General features: G+C 37.8%; 1 protein-coding gene across 1 annotated transcript; it reads left to right on the top strand.

Annotated features, from left to right (window-relative positions):
- The first annotated feature begins 723 nt into the window (after nt 1-723).
- Nucleotides 724-17,635, top strand: LOC128610721 (Fc receptor-like protein 5). The gene is made up of 17 exons (XM_053630139.1): nt 724-754; nt 2,002-2,037; nt 2,179-2,415; nt 2,548-2,719; nt 5,502-5,605; nt 6,264-6,548; nt 6,728-7,003; nt 7,110-7,427; nt 7,749-8,015; nt 8,683-8,929; nt 10,179-10,294; nt 11,322-11,426; nt 11,594-11,632; nt 11,756-11,830; nt 13,296-13,373; nt 13,532-13,587; nt 14,613-17,635. The coding sequence occupies exons 1-16, from the start codon at nt 724-726 to the stop codon at nt 13,585-13,587; spliced, it is 2,442 nt and encodes an 813-aa protein (XP_053486114.1). The 3' UTR covers nt 14,613-17,635.
- Nucleotides 17,636-20,538: the final 2,903 nt, after the last annotated feature.

Below are 20,538 nucleotides of genomic sequence, written 5' to 3'. Positions count from 1 at the left end.
CTCTGCTGGGGCCTGAAAAAAATAAAAATTATATATATATATATATATATATATATATATATACATATATATACATAGGGCGCACGGTGGCTTAGTAGTTAGCACGTTCGCCTCACACCTCCAGGGTCCGGGGTTCCTCCGGGTTCTCCGGTTTCCTCCCCCAGTCCAAAGACATGCATGGTAGGCTGATTGGCGTGTCTAAAGTGTCCGTAGTGTATGAATGGGTGTGTGAGTGTGTATGTGAGTGTGCCCTGCGATGGACTGGCACCCTCACATACGGGCACAAGGCACCCCACTTTGTGCCCGATGCTCCCTGGGATTGGCTCCAGGTTCCCCCACGACCCTGAAGAAGGAGTAAGCGGTAGAAGATGGATGGATGGATATATATATATATATATATATATATATATATATATATATATATATATATATATATAGTGTGCGTGTTTTCTTTAATTTTAAAAGAATATCCTCCATCATTAATAAAAGAAAATGCCATTTAAGAACCCCATTTTGTGACTAGCAGAAGCGCTAGAGGAACTGTGCAAGTTCAGGAGTTGTTCTGCATATTGACATGGAAAAATCAGCACATCAACTTGCAACAGAACGGAAGTCTTTCTCTCTTTCTCTCTTTCTCTCTGTGTGTAAGAACTGTGTGTAAGAGGAAGTTTAGTGGCTTTAACACAGACCACTGATCAGTCAGTCCTTCATCAGTGTGACAGGATGGAGCTCCGTCCACTCCGTGTGATGATCTGTGAGTAAATGTTTTCTTTGTGTCTTCATTAGAGTGAGTGGCGGCTTAAAACAATACGTTCAGATGAAGTCTAATGTCCTGTGTGATGAGGTTAATATGTGATTAGGACATTGTTTAGACTTTATTACGATCACTTAGTCGTATCAGTGCATATCTGTATCAGTTATGTGAGTTAGTTTATATGAGTTAAGATCTTTTTTTCCCCCATTTTGGTTACTGAGGTTAAGGTAAGGGTTAGATTTCTATGCAGAATAGTATTAATTAGCTGAATTAATAATTCAGTGGGAGTGTATAATAGTTCATAAATAATATTAATAATTATATCAGTGGGACAGTGAGACAAATGTGTGTGTATGCGCGTGTATGTAGAACTTACATGTTTTGAATGGTACAGTCTGTGTCACTGTTTTTACGCTCTCTTAATATCTGGTCAGTGTGATGACTAATTATCCATACTTAAGTTTCATGCCAATTTGAATTCAGCTGTTTCCATGGCACAGACTAAAGGACAATCGACATGTGATGGTATTAATTCTGCTGATGCAGGCATATAAGATTGTTATTCATCTCATAATGATGAGTGAAAACGGACTGCTTCTGTCTGAGAGTTGCAATTAGCTTTTTAGCTGGTCTGCTGCTAACTACTCACTATATACTGGCCATACTTTTTTACTTTCATTGTTTTTGTAGTGCCTTCAAATATATGAATTATTTAGGCACAGCCATTTACTGGGATTAAGTGGGTTTGTGGTTTATGTCTTAGAAGAAATATTCTGTTGTATTTCCCCTGAAACACTCGGCAGTCATTAACACAGATGTTTCTGTAACACATATTTTTCAGCACATTGCACAATCCTAGCCTGTATGTGCTACTGAGATTAGGTTTTTCCTCATATATGACACATCCTCCTGCAGGCTGTATGTATTACACCACAGCTTTAGTGCACAGGAGCGCCTTTCTCATGTGAGACACAGAGAAAGAAGTGTGTAATCCAGCTTCAGATTAGCAGATGTGGCTCAGATTAAACATGAGACAGTAATGAGCAGCATAGTGACCTGAGTGAAAATAGCTTTTTCTAAACTCCATTCATTATTGATACAGGTCGATATATTGCATTTCTTATAGCTGATGTGAAACTAAATATAGATTTTTTTTTGCAGTATATGACATTGTTCTCATTTGTCTTATTAATGAAAAGAAACAAGTCAGCGTTACATCATATTCTCTGTTCCTCTTCCCTTTTTAGTGCTTATTTCACTTATCCGAGTCGGACAAGCTCAAGGTGATTTATACATATTTTATTGCCTATGTTGTGTACATGTTGGATTTGTATTAAGGTGGAGAAGATTGTTTGCACATTGTCATGCAAAATTTAAGTTATTTACATTGACAGTGTGTGTTTGCTTTTTGACTTTTTCACCAGTTCTGTCTGTGGAGCCGAATTCACCTCAAATATTCAGAGGAGAGACGGTTACACTCACATGTAGGATTACGAGATGGAGTGGAACGTACTACTGGAACAAAGATGGTGTTAATGTTCACAGTTCTGCTGAAAATTACTACATTATAAATGTAGATCAGAGTCACAAATACAGCTGTTTCGGGTCTAATAGTGTATGGTCAACGCCACTGAGTAATGAAGTGACTCTCTCAGTGATAGGTACATGTCTGATCTTACACTCCTGTAACATGCACTGATACACATAATCATTACAAAACACACTGATTAAATATCAGATGGTCAGAGAAGGGTGTGTTTGACTGATTTGATGTATTTGTTGTAACTGTACAGAGAGACCAAAAGCCGTTCTGACTCTGCGGAATGATGGACAGATATTCAGTGGACAGGAAGTCACTTTCACATGTAAAATACGAGGACATGCAGACACTGAGTGGATGTACAACTGGTATAAAGATGGTGTCCAAATATTCTCCTCTGATAAGAGGAGTCTGTTACACTCACTGTGTCAGGTGTGAGTGTGTGTGTGTTAATCTGTTCCTCATACCAATATTTATTAACTTCAGCATCACATCACTACTGTAGATATTTATAAAGTATGTCATTCATGAACAGTGAGAGCAAAAGTTAAAGTAAAGTACAGGTGAGTGTGTGTTCATCAGGAAGAGAATCTCTGTTATAAGAGATACAGACTGTCACATCTCATGACGTAAGGAAGATAGGACAGATGCAAATGCAGTTTGACAGTTTTATTAAATGAGAGAACACAGGCAGGTAAATCCAAAACGTGCAGACGTGGACGTGAGCAGAGCTTGGTTGTCTGTTTCAGCAAACTTAGGCATGTGCAGAACTTGGGTGTCCCCGTCGGCTGACTCGGGCATGAGCAGAACTTGGCTGTCTTTGTCGGCGGACTCGGGCGTGAGCAGAACTTGGCTGTCAGTGTCGGCGGACTCGGGCGTGAGCAGAACTTGGCTATCAGTGTCGGCAGACTCGGGCGTGAGCAGGGCTTGATCGGCCGTGTCGGCGGACTCGGGCTTGAGCAGAACGTGGTCGGCCGTGTCGGCAGACTCGGGCTTGAGCAGAACGTGGTCGGCCGTGTCGGTACACTCGGGCTTGAGCAGAACTTGGTCGGCCGTGTCGGTAGACTCGGGCTTGAGTAGAACTTGGTCGGCCGGGTTAACAGACACTTGGGACAGTAACTGGGCTTTACAGTGGATCTGTGGAGCTGAGACCCCCTCCTGAACCTTAGGCTGGAGCTCTGGTGCTGGAGCCTCCCGGCTGACTTCGAGCTAGAGCTCGGCAGGTGAGCCCACCTCGTGGGTCTCAGGTTCGAGCTCTGAAGTCGCTAGGTTCACCTCCCGCTGGCGCTCTGATGCTCTGAACTCCTCCATAAAAAGTTCTGCAAATTGAGTGATATCCTGGAGGGCAGAGGACCCAGTGCTCACCAGCTGCTCCGCCCAGTCACAGGCCGGACCACAAAACCTGGACACCAAGACCCCGATCCACTGTCTCTTAGTAGGCTTGGGATATACCAGGCTGCAGAAGTATTCCTGGCAGCTGAAGAGGAACTCCAGCGGGTAGCTCCCCAATCCCGCTCTGGCGGCAGTTCAACGGCGTACTGCTGAGGGAACTGCACGGACTAGAAATGCGACTAGTAATCCGAACGTTTCCAGATATGGTATTGTCCTGCTACTCCCATTGTAGCGTGATGTCTCCCCTGTCTTCCTGCTGCATCCATGTTGAGATGGAAGATTCTGTCACGTCTCGTGACGTAAGGAAGATAGGACGGATGCAAATGCAGTTCGACAGTTTTATTAAATGAGAGAACACAGGCAGGTAAATCCAAAACGTGATCCAAAACGTAATCCACAAACATGCAAGAGGTCAGGCGATCGGCAAACAGGCATACACAGGGCTAGGCAGGAATCAAGGTCGTGGTCACGGGATACAGGGTCGATATACCAAACATGAAACATAAACAGCGAGGGACTGGTAGCGGAGAAACCAGCGTGAACTAAACAAACGAATTGAAACATGAAACATGAAACATGACATGGACTACGACTTGAACCTTGAACCATGAACCTTGAACCATGAACCTTGAACCATGAACCTTGAACCATGAACCTTGAACCTTGGTTATCTATCGTAGTTTCTTTTCTAATCTTCCACGCCATGTGCTGGGAGGCGTGCGGTATATATACAAACATAATCAGCGTTGTAATGGCTGACGGCTGAGGGCAATTCAGACACATGTGAAATAATAGCCAATGACAGAACAGGGAGGAGACACAACAAAACATAACAAATGCACATGTCGAAATGTCACGATTGTCAACATGGGAAAAGCAGGTGCTCGCGCACCTTGCTCGTGCACGCACGCTCACATGCTCCACAGCGCGCTGCTTAAAGGGGAATTCGTGACACAGACTATCAGATATCAGTGTTATGTAGGGATAATAAATCTCATGGTAGGAGAAAGATGGAAATTATAATTACACAGCACTCATGTTAATCAGACTCATAATGCTGTTTATAACTGTAACTGAAACACAGACATTAGTGCTGAAACACTCACTACAAAATATAAAATTATGATCAATATAGAAAGAATGTACAGCATGTGTCTGATACCAGAGGCCTTAAAGCTACACTGTAAATAAATCACCTGCTTTGTCTCTATAAGTGCTGACTAATCACTTTGGAAATCATACATAAGAGACCTGGAGCCAGATCACATCAGGATCTCAAATAATTGTAGGGATTTTTTTCTTTTGCTCCACTCTGCTTCCTTACCAATGACCAAAACATGGAATTATACAGAATAAAATGTAATGTTAAATAAATGGATTAAATGAATCTCCTGTTCATTTTATTAAATAAATCTGAATAATACTTTACTATAAATACATCTAACACAACACCAAATGATTATAATCAGGATCTGTAGAAGACGCTGGACTTTTTGGTGCAAGTGGTTATAACTTGTCCAAAACATTTTTCAGAGTTACATGTGTAATGTTACATTCTTCTCCAAAATCTTCTAAACTCTCTACACTCATGAAAACCAATCAATCAAAAGTATACTAATTATTTCAGGAAATATTTTATTATCTTTGTACAGCGCTCCCAAAACCTGTGGTGTCCATAAATCCTGATGAACAGGTGTACAGAGGAGAGACTGTCACTCTCAGATGTGACATACAGGATGAAGAGGACTCTGACTGGATCTACAGCTGGTATAAAGATGGTTCTGGTGTCAGTAGTGAACAGGAGTACAGAATCAGTAGTGCTGAAACATCTCATGCAGGTAAATACACCTGTAGAGGAAGAGAGAGAGGAGGCTCACACTCCTCACACACCAGTGATGCTGTTACACTGACTGTATCAGGTGAGTGTGATCATCTCTTCAGTACTCATTAACCTCAGGTTCACCTCAGCACTCAGTACTGATGTAGATTAGAGCTGCACAATATGCATACAAAGTGTGATATGCAGTAAAGATGTTGGACTTTGAGATGATGATGTGAAATGCAGTCGATGAAGACTAAAGATGTGATTTTTATTTATTTGCTGACTCAATGTGCTGCAAAATGCTGAACATGAAAATGTCCCAGGTTTATCCAATAATAAATAATATTAATGGCAATATATCTCATTTCAACCAAGATTATTATTATTATTGCATTAAGTGTAAAATGTAAAGTGTGAAATAATAAAATGCATTCTCCTTTTTCAAACATTTTCTTTTGAAGGGTGTTTTAAATAACAGTCAAACATAATGCAGTACATTTTGTCTTTACACTTTTTCTAGAATAAGAGAACAATGTACTTCACATTAAATCTACTCTCACAAAAACTAAAGTACTTTGATGAATACCATAAAATATTTTGATAGATGTTCATGAATAATTTCACTATGACAGGAGTCTTTACAGTGTATCAGTAATAGTGTGTTTGTCTGTAGTAGTGATTAGTGTGTTAAACACTCTGAGAGCAGAACATGAACAATTAACATCCTGAACTGTGTGTTTCATCTCCAACTGCAGAAAAGCCTAAACCTGTACTCACACCAAGTCGTGAAGGAGCTGTACTGAAAGGAAACTCAGTGACTCTGTCCTGTACACTGAATCTGCAGTCTGCTGGATGGAAGTTTTACTGGATCAAACCCACACAGAGCACTGAGACTGAGGCTGAAGCTAAAACAGACTACTATACTAAAACATACAGTGCAGTTAGTGTCTCTGATGGGGGTCAGTACAGGTGCAGAGCTGGAAGAGGAAACCCAGTCTACTACACACACTACAGTGATGCATTCTGGGTAAATGTTACTGGTGAGTAAAAACAGGTTACATATCACTGCCACTTCTTAACAGACTTTATATATTATTACATACATATACACTGCATCATCACTAATCACTTAAATATATAGCAGATGTAATATTAGCACTGTATATTATTGAAGCGAGTTTGTATTTGGGATGTTAATAATAAAATTATGTTTCTGTAGAGAGTCCTAAAGCTGTGGTGACCATAAAGCCTGATAAACATGTGTTCGGAGGAGAGAATGTGACTCTCAGATGTGAAATACAGGGAGGAGGAGACACTGAGTGGACATACAGCTGGTATAAGAATGATAAAACACTCTACCCATCCCCCACAACACAGGAGTTCAGCTTCAGCTCAGTTATAAATTATGACAGTGGTGAATACACCTGCAGAGGGAGGAGAAGCAGTGACTCTCAGAGATCAGAGATCAGTGATGATGTTACACTCACTGTATCAGGTGAGTGTGTGAGTTTGTTTTATCTCGTCATTAATTATATGTAACAAGATTACCACTCTGTATGATTTAATTTAATTTTATTTATTTCACATCTGTTGTCCATCAGATGCAGCAGAGACAGTAGTGAGTGTGTCTCCACTGCGCTGGCTGACTGAAGGAGACTCAGTGACTCTAAGCTGTGAGGTTAAACACTCCTCTACAGGCTGGACGTTCAGCTGGTACACAGAGTTTCCCTCCAGAGACAGTCAGGGTTCCCTCAGGTACAGTACAGCGCTCCTCTCAGACAGCAGCAGAGGATCTGGAGGCTCCTACACTCTCAGTCCTGTTACTGTGAATCACACAGGAGTTTATATGTGCAGCGCAGAGAGAGGAGAAAAAGTCTTTCACACATGGTTCAGCAACCTACAGCCACTGTGGATCACTGGTGAGGAAATAAATCAACAATAGTGTTGAGTTGGAGTGTAGCAAATGTACATTTATTAATATTAAATATTGTATATGTGCTAATGTGTTGTGTAATAACTGTTTATATTTAAACTCATTAGTGAGGAATGTGTAAAGCAGCTGAATAAGCACCTGATAGTAGATTTTTATTCAGATATCATTGTCTAATCAAAGCAAGTATTAGTCCTGTGGTAATTTTAATGTTACACATGTTTACTAAACTGTACACTGAAATTAACATCATGATAAAATACATGTTAATTTTCAGAATAAGATCTGAATTATAATGTGTGTGTTTCAGGTGAATCTCCTCCAGTGTCTCTGATCATCAATCCCAGCAGAACTCAACACTTTACTGCTGACTCTCTCTCACTGAGCTGTGAGGACCAGAGTGACTCTACTGGATGGACAGTGAGAGGATACACACACAGTGAGGCACTGTTTGATTGTTCATCAGTTTCAGGATCTACATGTAACATCAGCTCCCTCTCTACATCACACACTGGAGTTTACTGGTGTCAGTCTGAATCTGGAGGACGCAGTAATCCTGTCAACATCACAGTGCACAGTGAGTCTTCAATGTTCTCATCAGTAATAGATGTACAATATACCGGAATAAAGATAACACTTTTAAAATCTACTGAATTGTTGAAAATAAATTATAATATTGTTATAAAGAAACTGAGTGCAGTTTCTAGGGTGACACAGATTTGATGTTTTTATTCAGTCGATTCTAACAAAAGACCAACAGATAGCGCTGTGTTCAGGGCTGCAGAGATCTGAGACACAGAGGTTTATACACACATCTGCACACAAAGATCAGACTCAGAATAAAAAAGAGAAGAAAAATACAAAGAGATGATAGCAATAGAGGCATAAAGACATTAGACTTACATAAATAAAACTATTAGCCCTATATAGAAGTTAGACTGAAGAAGGTAAAACTAAAAAAGCTTCTATCAATGTTTTAACAATAAGAATATAAACAGAAATAAGAAATAAGAATAACTCATGAAGACTAGTTTAGTTTCAGGATGTTAAGAATATTACAGTGAAAGCTGCTTTCACATCTGAATGTTACTGATACAACTGACATTTATACATATTTTCTCTTACTGCACTGTGCTTCACTCTCTCTGATATCTACCACTGATTTACTGTAGCTCTCTGTGTTAAAATCATTACTGTATTTTACACACTTTCTGATTTCAGTGTCTTCTTTCTCTTTCCTACAGATGGTGATGTGATCCTGGACAGTCCTGTCCATCCTGTGACTGAGGGACATCCTCTGACTTTACATTGTTTATCTCGCAACTCAAAGACCTCAGATTCTGGTGTTGATTTCTCTAAAGATGGTTCAGTCCTGCAGAAGAAGACTACAGGAGAGATGACCATCAGTACTGTCTCAAAGTCAGATGAAGGTTTCTACCACTGTAAACACCCAGAGAGAGGAGAGTCACCGAAAAGCTGGGTTTCAGTCAGCTTTCAAAGTATTTGATTCCCTTTGTAAAAATAACATTAAAACATGCAGTGATTACTACTACTACTACTACTACTACTAACAATAACAATAATAATAATAATAATAATAATAATAATAATAATAATAATAATAATAATAATAAATTTGATTCTGTAGCACGTAGCACCTAAAACTCAAACTGGCTGTTAATTAAATGATGAACAGGAAAAAAAAGAGGAAAAGTGTTAGTACAAAATGTATGTTTTAGGTTGAAGGAGGTGCAGTTAAAGGCCTAGAGGTGGATTATGGCACTAAATATTTTGCTCATTATTGTCAGTCTGGTCGTTAGGAGCCACTAGTAGATCAGTACTGGTGGATCTAAAACTCCAGGGTGTAGAGAGTTACAGCGAGGTCATGTACTGTGTGAGAATTAAGAGTGTGTTTGTTTGATTCTCTGTGAGATGGGTAAACCGTGTTAATGATAGAGTATAAATCTAATGTGTGCTTGGTATGAGTAAGGACTACAGCAAACTAAGTAAGGATCAATAAGAGCTGATAAAAAAAAAAAAAAAATTGTTGTGAGTGACCTAATGCAGAGTTCAAATGAATGTGTGTTATTAAAAAATGATAACTAGATTGTGAACGTTTGTAGAAGGTGTAACGGTAATGCCATCAATATTAAATTAAATACCTGGAATTCATAACAGTGGAGTTTTGGGTGCTAGAAAAATGTCTGTTTTATCAGTTTAATTTAGTGTAATTTAAGAACGTTGGAGGCCATTCATTATTTTAGATCATGAATGTATACAGTTAATGATGTGGAAAGAATAGCTCTCAGGCTGAGATAAATCTGAGTGTTAATTACTTAACAGTGAATGCTTTGATCTTTTTGAATAATCTGGGCAAGTGGATGCATATACTGTAGCTGTAGTGAAAAGGAGGGGGTCAAGGATTGGGATATCATGTGTGACGGGGCAGGAGAGAAAAGGAAACATGAACCAAGCTAGAAATACTGATAGAGGAAAGTCACCAGCATCAGCAGAAAGGAGTAGATTATTAGTGACTCCTTGAAGAGCAGTCTCAGTAGAGAATGTGGATCTGATTGGAAAGGCTCAGAGAGATTGCTGGTAAACACTCTTTAAAACAGTCTGAACAGAAATGGAAGATTAGAAATTGGACTATTATTAGAATGTACATTAGTGTCAAGGCTAGTATTTTTGTGAACTGTAGTGACAACAGGTTTTTTCATTTGTGTCTTTTTCTTTCCTCAGACTCAGGGTCTGGATCCAGTATTGATATAGTATTTGTGGCTGTGGGACTGAGTTTGGCCTTGCTGTTCATCATCCTTTTACTGATCCTGCTTTGGTGGCACAAATCCATCAAGGGTCTGATAACTAGTTTTCACTAAATTGCTTATAATATAATCAGTACTTCTACAAAGCTTAGTCTATAAAACATGAAATAGTATACGTTACACAAACATGGAAATAACTTAAACATGTTAACAAAATGGTCTATGACTGGTATCTAACACTTTTCAATAATTACTCTCGTTACACATGATTTTACACATCCTTAATTATCATTAAAATAACATACAATGCTTCTATTAAATAAGAAATAGATACCAAACTAATAAAAATAGGAAAAGAATACTAATTGGGACACAGTGCACTTACAATTGCACAATTTGGTGCTCATTTATTAATCTTTATCAAATTCAACTTGTGTCTAAATGTTTTTGTAGGCCAATCTAATAAAAAAAATCCCACTAAATTTACACAAGTCTTAGCATTGCTGATTTTCTTCATACTCATGTGTATGATAAATTCCAATCAGCTGTAAATTGAATCAAGTGCATTTATGACACATTGGTGTTATATGAATTACCAGAGGGATTCTGGACTTCAAATCCCAGCAGCCACCACACGTCTGTACCAGTCACATGACCACCTGCACCTGACTCTCATTCTGGTTAATAAGCACCAGTCTGTATATAGTCACTGTTTGCACCTCACTCTGTGTCTGGCTTTGTTTCTCCCACTTTGTCAAGTATGCTCTCCTGCCTCGTCTGTATTGATTTGTGTATGTTTTGCTTTATTAAACTTTATTCTGTAAGTACATCCGTCTCCGCACTCAAGAGCTCTTGTAGGATACACTATTGTTTTCTAAACTAACTGGATTCTCATGAGTAACACATTATGTATGTAAAGGCTCCTGTGAATGATTTTCAAATAAATTTGTTCATATCCAGCTTCATAAATGAGACCAATTGTTGCTTACACATTTAGTGGCTTGTAATTACTCTTGGTACTTTTCAGCGACATATACACTAACGTATAAGCGTTCTCTAAAATAAAGTTTATATGATTTATAAATAGAGCAAATGAAGAATTCTGTCTTCTCATACAGGAAAGGACAGAGACATACAGCAGAACAGCAATCAGACACCAGGCCAGAACCCGAGTCAGTCAGGAGCTGAGGATTCTCAGTCAGCATACACACCACTTCAGACCGGTCAGACAATGTGTCACATAATGAATACTTTCCTTATGTATACAGTAATTCAATATAAGATTGTGTTTTTACTAACAAGATAATTTAACAATGTTAATTTCTTAAACGCTTTCAAAATTGTCTGAAAATTTAACTTGTTTGTTCTTTATTTGCACTCTTTTCTGTAGATGTGCACATTTATGCCACTGTGGAGAACGCAAGTAAAAGTGAGAGAGATTTCTTTATTTCATGTCAAATATTTCCACTTACACTAGAAGGAATAAATCTCAGATTAGCACCATACAGTAAATACATCTCCTGTAGTGACTATCACATTGCACTGTGATTAGGTGACGCTGCAGCTGAACCCAGTGGGGATGTTTATGCACAGATCATGAAGAAAAAGGAGTCATACAAGAATAAAGGTGGAGTATTTTTACTGCAACTTCATATTTTATATATAAAAACACTTACAGTCTACAGTGCATTCAATCATCTACTATACTAAAAATCTGCATGCACCTCCCATTTTAGGTGTCAGTTCCTTCTAAAACCTCAGAAAGAAAGAAACTACTAAAACCTGTTTATTATATAATATATTCTACATAATACCACATGTGTAAGGGATAATCCATGGCTAGGTGTACATTACACGATTTTAATTCACTACGTGGAGGCAAAGAACCACCTGATGTGCGGTTATACCATGGTCACTTGCCAGTACTGACAAGATAAATCTAACATTGATGTTTGCAGCACAGTATTTGACTGAAAAGATTAGAAATAATGGTTATTTTTTGTGTTATTTTATTTCCCTAAAGAGGCCACATTAGGGAATACCGTTGCCATTAAGGTGTACTTGGTCTGCAACAATGTTTCAGTAGGTGGTATGTGTCAACATAACATCCACATGAATGCTAGGACCCAAGGTTTCTCAGCAGAACATTGCCCAGAGCATCACACTACCTCCACTGGCTTGCGCTCTTCCCATAGTGCATCCTGGTGCCATCTCCTCCGCAGATAAGCGATGCACACGCACCTGGCCGTCCACTTGATGTAAAAGAAAAAGTGCTTCATCACACCAGGCCACCTTCTTCCGTGGCACTCTGACTGGTCTGCTGTTATACAGCCCTATACACAGCAATCTGCGATGCACTGTGTTTTCTGACACCTTTCTAACATAGCCAGCATTAACATTTACAGCAGTAGTTTGTGCTACAGTAGTTGTGCTGGGATTAGAATAGGCAGGCTGGCCTTTGCTCCCCACATGCATCAGTGAGCCTTGGGCGCCCATGATGCTGTCGCCGGTTCACTGGTTGTCATTCCTTAGACCACTTTTGGTAGATACTAACCACTGCATTATGGAGATGCTCTGACCCAGTCATCTAGCTATAACAATTTGGCCCTTGTCAAAGTCGCCTCCAGCACATCAGCTTCAAGGACTGATTGTTCACTTCCTGACTAATATATCCCACCCCTGACAGGTGCCATTGTGTGTGTGTGTGTGTGTGTGTGTATGTGTGTATATATATATATATATATATATAATATATATATACATACATACATACATACATACATACATACATACATATACACACACTAAGCATCAGGAAATGTGCATACAAAATTTTTCAAGTTTAAAAAAAAATAATAATAATTGAACATGTAGTTCAAACCCATAACAAGGAGAAGTGACTATAAGCTCCACATTTAAAATATATCTGTGTTCAGTTACATCCCATCATGCACCTGTAATTCTCCACACTGATTTCTTTTTTTTCTTCTTTTTTTTTTCTTTTTTTCTTTTTTTCTTTTTTTTTTTTACAAAGGTTGATTCAGATTAAAATGTTGTCTGTGTTTGTTTTGTTCTGTTCACTGTCACTGCAGATGATGATGCTGGGCCCAGTGATGTGATTTACACTGAGCTTGAACTCAAGCCACAGAAAAAAACGAAGAAAAATCAAGGTAAAGCTATCGTATATATTTATATAAATTTGCATGTACATTACCTTTTATTGTTTTCTGATTTATTAACCAATTCATTTAGTTCATGTTGATTTAACAATTGAGATGGGCTGCAGTTGATTGTGGACATTAATTCAGCGTTTCTTGTTTACATCTAGTGAAGACCAGTGTAGAGTATGAAACTGTTTACTCACAGCTGAAGCAGAACACATAGGTAAGACAAAATCTGTTCTATTTACAAATCTCAAGTTGAGTTAGAAATACTTAGAGAAATCTTAGAATTGTATAGAAACCCTAGTTCAAGTTTTGTGCCTTGCTCAGTAGGAGTTCAGTCAGAGTTATAAACAGTTCTATATATAAATAGTGTAATATAAATGCTACAGCCTCAGTTAGATTGATAACACCTTTCTAAATTACTACAACTGAAGCAATTCTAAAAGCAAATAATGTCAAAAAGCAGTCCTCTAGTACTTTAATTTACTGGGGTTGATCTTTACTTTTAAAGCCCACCGTGTTCACACCCTCAACTAACTCAGGAAAACAAATAAACCTCAGTCTATAGAAAAAATAAACAACCCTATGGCAACCAGAACCCACAGCTGAATGTATAATGCATATTATGAGAAATAAATCAGCTGCCTTCACAGTTTTTCACAGAAGAAACTGGATTTAATACACTTTTTTATTTGTACTATATGTATATATCTCCCACCACTACCTGGCCCTATAATTTTACATTTACAAAGACTAGTTTTTGCTGATGTATCATTAGTTACTGTGGAATACAGTGTGTGGATTAAACAAGCCTGTGTCTCTTGTTCAAGACGACATCAAACAATCATCAATTGTTGACTCTACTGCCAATCCAATTTTTTGGAAAATACCCTAGTAACATTTCTGATAATAAAAGATAAAGTGGTTTAAAATCACATCTTTGATGCATTTTCATGAAATTTCTACCTCGTATAGTACACTGACACTCCTATAGTGTCAGTGCAGTTAAGAGAAATTCTACTATAATAAGTGCAAGTATCACAGTGTAATAACATACATGACAGTTTCTCCTTAAATAAGCCATCGCTATTTACTGCTTTATATTTAAGAATTCCTGTATATACTGAAATATAAATTTGCATTGCCTTTTAAATGTTCCTTAATGATTTGCTGTTGGCTTAAAACACCAAAGTTTAATCATTTCAGGAACTAAAATCTAAAACAGCTGTAAATGTTCATTTACAGGTGCTGGAGGAGTGAATACACAACTGAACAGACGAGAGAGAAGAGAGAGAGAGAAGTTCATCATGTGTGCAGTGACAGTAAAATCGGAGTGAGATTGTTTTGTACAGGTTCTTTGCACTTATTTGGTTTAAAATGTGTGTGGGGAATAAGAACGTGTGTATGGAAAGCATTAAGAAGTATTTACAGGGTGTATTTTATTGATTACTTCTCCACTATTAGGACTGGTTGTAAAGCAAAAGGATTTAGTAGTAATATTAAGAGTAATAAGTCAATGTGACTGAACTTTTATTCTTGAAAATGTTTTTCACTCATGTGAGGGGCTTCATCAGGTCATCTGTGTGCAGTTCACATCTACAGAACTGAAAGCCGTTAAGATCACATACAGAGATACACTGATGTATTTTCCACCACACGGTACAACCACAATCTCCAGCCTATAGTTAAAAAGATCATGTATCATTTCATCATAACAAATATCACTTCATGGTTTCACTGTATTAAGCAATACTTTAAATAAATGCATGCAGATATCACAAACCACAACAAGATGAATATATATCACAAGTCCTAAACTGTGTGCACCAAATGTGTCTGTAATGTCACACGTCTTCCAGAAACTATCGTTTTAATGTATTTTTATTGCACTGTAACAAGCCTGTTAGAAAAGTCATGTGCATAGAGTGTACAGTTTTATCTCCAGCAAACGTTTGTACTCATCTCCATCCATGTGGACATAAGCAGTATCAGTATATGTAAAGTTAGAGGTGCTCAGTACAGTGCAATCTCTCAATTTATTTACTTGGTATTTTAATGTACTTTTTTCTTTGGTTTAAATTTGGGAGCATTTCAACAATTACAGTTGTACTTTTAGGTCACACAAATGATACCCTGCATTAAAATATACATGTATACAAAGCAGCTGTATTTTGCTACTTTGTGTTACATAACGAGACTGGAGCGGAAGCAGGTGCAGATTAAAGTCTTTATTCGAAACAAAGTCCATAAACATGAAACGAGATACGCGGTCGAAGCATGGAACAAGATTCGAGGCATGAAACAAAAACAGGACATGAGAACACGACCACTTAGCATCAAGCTAGCTAACATATACTTCTCTATACTTAAACTTACTTCTACTTAGTTCGTTCAGCGTAATACTGCAGGAGGTGCACAGACACACGAGGGGTTTAAATAACTCACTTAATTAAGCTTGAACGCAGACAGCTGGAAACAATAAGGACACACCCTCAAACACCAACCAATAACACCACAGGGAGGAGACAGAACAGAATCAAAACAAATGCACGTGTCCATAGTAAACAAAGTCACCATCATCAATAATCCAAGAGCGTGCGCTTGCTGAGCGCTCGCACACTCTGGCTCATGCACGCGCGCGCCCTCCGGCCTTCAGTGCACAGTGCCGTCTGCAGGGGAGATCATGACACTTTGATTTGATGAGCTTTGATGAGATTTTCTTAAGGGGCGTTATTCACTGATTAACCTCCAGTTGCTTAACAAGTGATGACATCCTACGAAACAATGATAATGATAATGAGTCTTTATTAATCACACATACATATGCACAGTGAAATTCTTTTCTTCGCATACCCCAGCATGTCAGGAAGCTGGGGTCAGACCGCTTCATTCTTATGCATCATTATTGTTGTACTCGACAAGAATAATACCTGCATTGCAGTAGAAATATTCAGCTCTGTTCTCTTTAATATTATGTTTAAAAAGTGGCCAAAGCTAAACAGAGAGCATGAAACATTTCAGATGAGGAAATATTTTATCAATCCTGCATCACAAAGACTGTGAATAAAGTCTACTGTAAGATATTGCAAATTTAAAAACAAAACAAACAAACAAACAAAACAAAAAATGCTTTCATGTATTTTCTGTATAAAGGGGGTCATTTTATTACTTTTATACATGTGTCAAGAGCTTACAACAGTGCCATCTTCTGGGTATAATTCATTTTATGAAAATATATGCATTATTAAATTCTATGTCTTTGAAAATGTACATTTTACATGTGTTTTTAATTTGTGTTTTGTTTTTTGTAAATACTAATGTTTATCTGTTTTTTGTTTGTTTTTTTTAACTTTTTTTATTAATTTATTTTTATATTTCCTTTAAATCTACACATCCTCAAAACTGCTCTTGGACCTGTTCCTCAAATAAACTTTGACAAGGACATCTTTGGACTTGTTACGATTATGTTATTTGTGTAAATATGCATATCTTTCTTTCAATTATTCCTGCTGTATTGTAATAATTATTTAATTTGTCCTTATTTGAGAGTGTTACTCTTTTATTTACCTTCATTATTCTGACTACTGATGACAACCTGTGAACCAACTCATATTAATACATAATCACAAGTGATTCAGAAAGTCTATCCATCCATTTTCTGTAGTGCTTATCCTACACAGGGTCGCAGGGAGCCTGGAGCCTATCCTAGGGGACTTGGGGCACGAGGCAGGGGACACCCTGGATGGGGTACCAACCTGTCGCAGGGCACAATCACACACAGATTCACAGACTACAGACAATTTAGACATGCCAATCAGCCTACAATGCATGTCTTTGCACTGGGGGGAGTACTCGGAGGAAACCCCTGAAGCACGGGGAGAACATGCAAACTCCACGCACACAGGACAGAGATAGGAATAAAATCACCAACCCTGGGGGTGCGAGGCAAACGTGCTAACTAAGCCACCTTGCTCCCTGCTTCAGAAAGTCTATTTATTTATGTCACATGCGTGGAACATTCAAAGAGGTGAATACTTATACAATGAACTGCAGTCTGTGTATGTGTTTTGTAGATGATGTTCAATTTGTTTGTGCCTGTATTTAGATTCCATCAGGTGTGTGTACAAAAATACCCCTAAGTTAGTTCTCGTAGCTCAGAGACTGAGAGACTGAGTGGAGATCAGCTGTAGTTCAGTCTCTCACCAGTAGAGGGAGAAATGCACCGAACTACACTGCAGTGAACATCAGCTCCAGTTCTGCTACAGAGACACTGATCTGTAGCACCAAAACAAATACACAGTAATAATGCAAATCAGTGTTGATAAGTAAATTAATATTTAAAATAATTAAATTCCTATCCATCATATTTTGTTTCAGAGCAATATGACATCACACTGAGATGTTTTGCAAATGACAGTGCACACAATATATACACATTAATTTTTTTATTTTTTTATTTTTTTGGAAAAAGATGTAGGCACAATATGAAAGAATTCCACTTTTGCACACTGTCACCACTGACACTTTGGAGTTCTCTGACCTAAGAAAAGGAAGAAGAGGCTTTTGTTTCTTAGAAACGCTGAGTTTTATTTGAAGTTGGTCACTTTTCGTTTTTACAAAACTATGTGGGCACGCTACTGATTCACCCCAGTGTTTCTCAATCCTGAGCTCACACAATTCAACCTCAGTCAGGCTTGTTAATTATGCTCCGTTCAGGGTAAGGTTGCAACTTGTAATTCCCCACCTACATCTGGTAATACCCAATGAAAATTCCCCCTTAACTTGAAACTTGAGTCTTCTCAATTACCAGTTCTTTTCTTGTTTATAGAGTGACACACTGTCACACTCACACATGCTGAGTGCCATCATCACAGCATAATTCAATGTCTAATATTTTAAAAACTGAAGCAGCACAAACGAAACGTTTAGTGGCACAAACCAGCACAAACAAACGACACTATTTGATATATATTATCATATATATTTTATAACAATAAAAGATAAACATAATGTTAGATGTCACTGCAGCCTGTACAGCATCTTATCTCATCTTATGACACATTACTTTGTGCTGCCATTAAATGCATCTAAACACATAGAACTCAGAATGGAAATAACTTGAAATGTGTCCATGTCATCCACAGGCAGTAAGTAAAATTAACATAAAAGCTTTATATACAATGCTGTGTTCACCAAAACTGGATATTCTATCTGCTAATCTGTTGAAAATTGTTAACAGTAATCAAGATGCAAAAAGGAGGAAAATCCTGAGACTCAGTGGAGGTTCAGTGCCACTGTGACCTTCAGCATCAACAGGAATCTGTAGAACTGTGTAAAGCTAATGGGATTCAGTAAATAAAGAGCTAATTGTTTATCATACTTATTGGGAGTACATATTAGTATATAATTTATACATTACACACCTAAACATGCATCAGCGATGGGGATTAGTAAATATAAAAGATCTAAACACACATTAACTATGGGGGATTAATAAATATAAAAGATCTACACACTTGGTTATGGGATTAGTACATACAGTCCCCTCTGAAACTATTGGAACAGCAAGGAAAATTCATTTGTTTCTGCTGTACACCAAAGACATTTGGGTTTAAGATCAAAAGATGGATATGAGACAAGAGTTTAGGATTTCAAGAATTTAGGATTTCAGCTTTTATTTCTTGGTATTTACATCTAATTGATGGATATGACAAGAAAGATGGATATGACAAGAAAGATGGATATGAGACAAGAGTTTAGGTTAAGTTATGTTCTGCAAATTGTTATTATAATTTCTGGGTTCATATAAAAAGAGCACATGAACTTTGACCAGAACGGAAGTCTTTCTCTCTGTGTGTAAGAACACAGGAAGTGTAGTGGCTTTAACACAGTCTACTGATCAGTCAGTCCTTCATCATTGTGACAGGATGGCGCTCCGTCCACTCCGTGTGATGATCTGTGAGTAAATGTTTCTTTGTGTCTTCATTAGAGTGAGTGGTGGTTTAAAACAATATGTTCAGATGAAGTCTAATGTCCTGTGTGATGAGGTTAATATGTGATTAGAACATTTTCGTATGATTCTCTGATATGATTGTTGGATCAGTGTACATCCATATCAGTTGTGTGAGTTAGTTCATTTGAGTTGAGCCCTTGTGAGAATTTTTATTATTATTTGGTTACTAAGGTTAAGGTAAGGGTTACATTTATATATAGAATAATATTAATTAGATGCATTAATAATTATATCAGTGGCAGTGTACATTACAGTCCCCTCTGAAACTATTGGAACGGCAAGGCCTATTTATTTGTTTCTGCTGTACACCAAAGACATTTGGGTTTGTGATCAAAAGATGGATATGAGACAAGAGTTTAGGATTTCAGCTTTTATTTCTTGGTATTTACATCTAAATGTGTTAAACAACATAAAACAGAACCTTTTGTATCAGACCAAACAATTTTTAGGTGAGCAAAAGTGTAGGAACAGATCTTTTTATCTCAAACCCAAATGTCTTCAGTCTACAGCAAAAACCAATAACTTGGCCTGCTGTTCCAATGGTGTGAGGGGACTAACTATTTTTTTGTTTTTCAGCATAGTTTATGTGGATTGCTGTTATTTGGGTGTGTCCGCACTGCATCCTGTAGTGTAATGACATTAGATTAGATATACTACGTACTGGTTGTTCTAACCTTAACACTAACTCCAACTCTAACCATAGATGGATAACAGTGACGTACTGTGTCTGCAGTTGGCGCATGCGCGTTACAACATGCAGTACCTAGTGGATCTAATCCAATGCATCATAGCGTTACAGACTGCAGTGACCTTTTGGTTCATTTTATTGCATATGTGTAGAATCTAAAATCTACCATCTTCAGGATTTGTGTATTATTTTGGGTTGTCTGATGTGGCATGGAGTTTTTACTGAGCATGAATCAGATTTTGGTTCATGATACTTTTGTGGGCTTTTATCATGGATGCACATTTTTTGTTTCTTATAAGGTATTACATGAATACATGATCAGAGTGTTATGTTGTTACTTTAAAAAATAAATAAATAAAAGATGGTGTTGATAATGTTGTTGTGTTCAAAAAGTTTGTAGTATGGTGGAATATTTAAGGTGATTATAGAGAAGTTTAGAAATGTAGTTGTTATCCTTGTAATTGTATGGG

Source organism: Ictalurus furcatus, chromosome 7 (genome assembly GCF_023375685.1).
Source record: "Ictalurus furcatus strain D&B chromosome 7, Billie_1.0, whole genome shotgun sequence".
Taxonomy (NCBI): Eukaryota; Metazoa; Chordata; class Actinopteri; order Siluriformes; family Ictaluridae; genus Ictalurus; species Ictalurus furcatus.
Note: the sequence above shows the minus strand (reverse complement) of the source record. Positions and strands in the feature narration are given on the sequence as shown.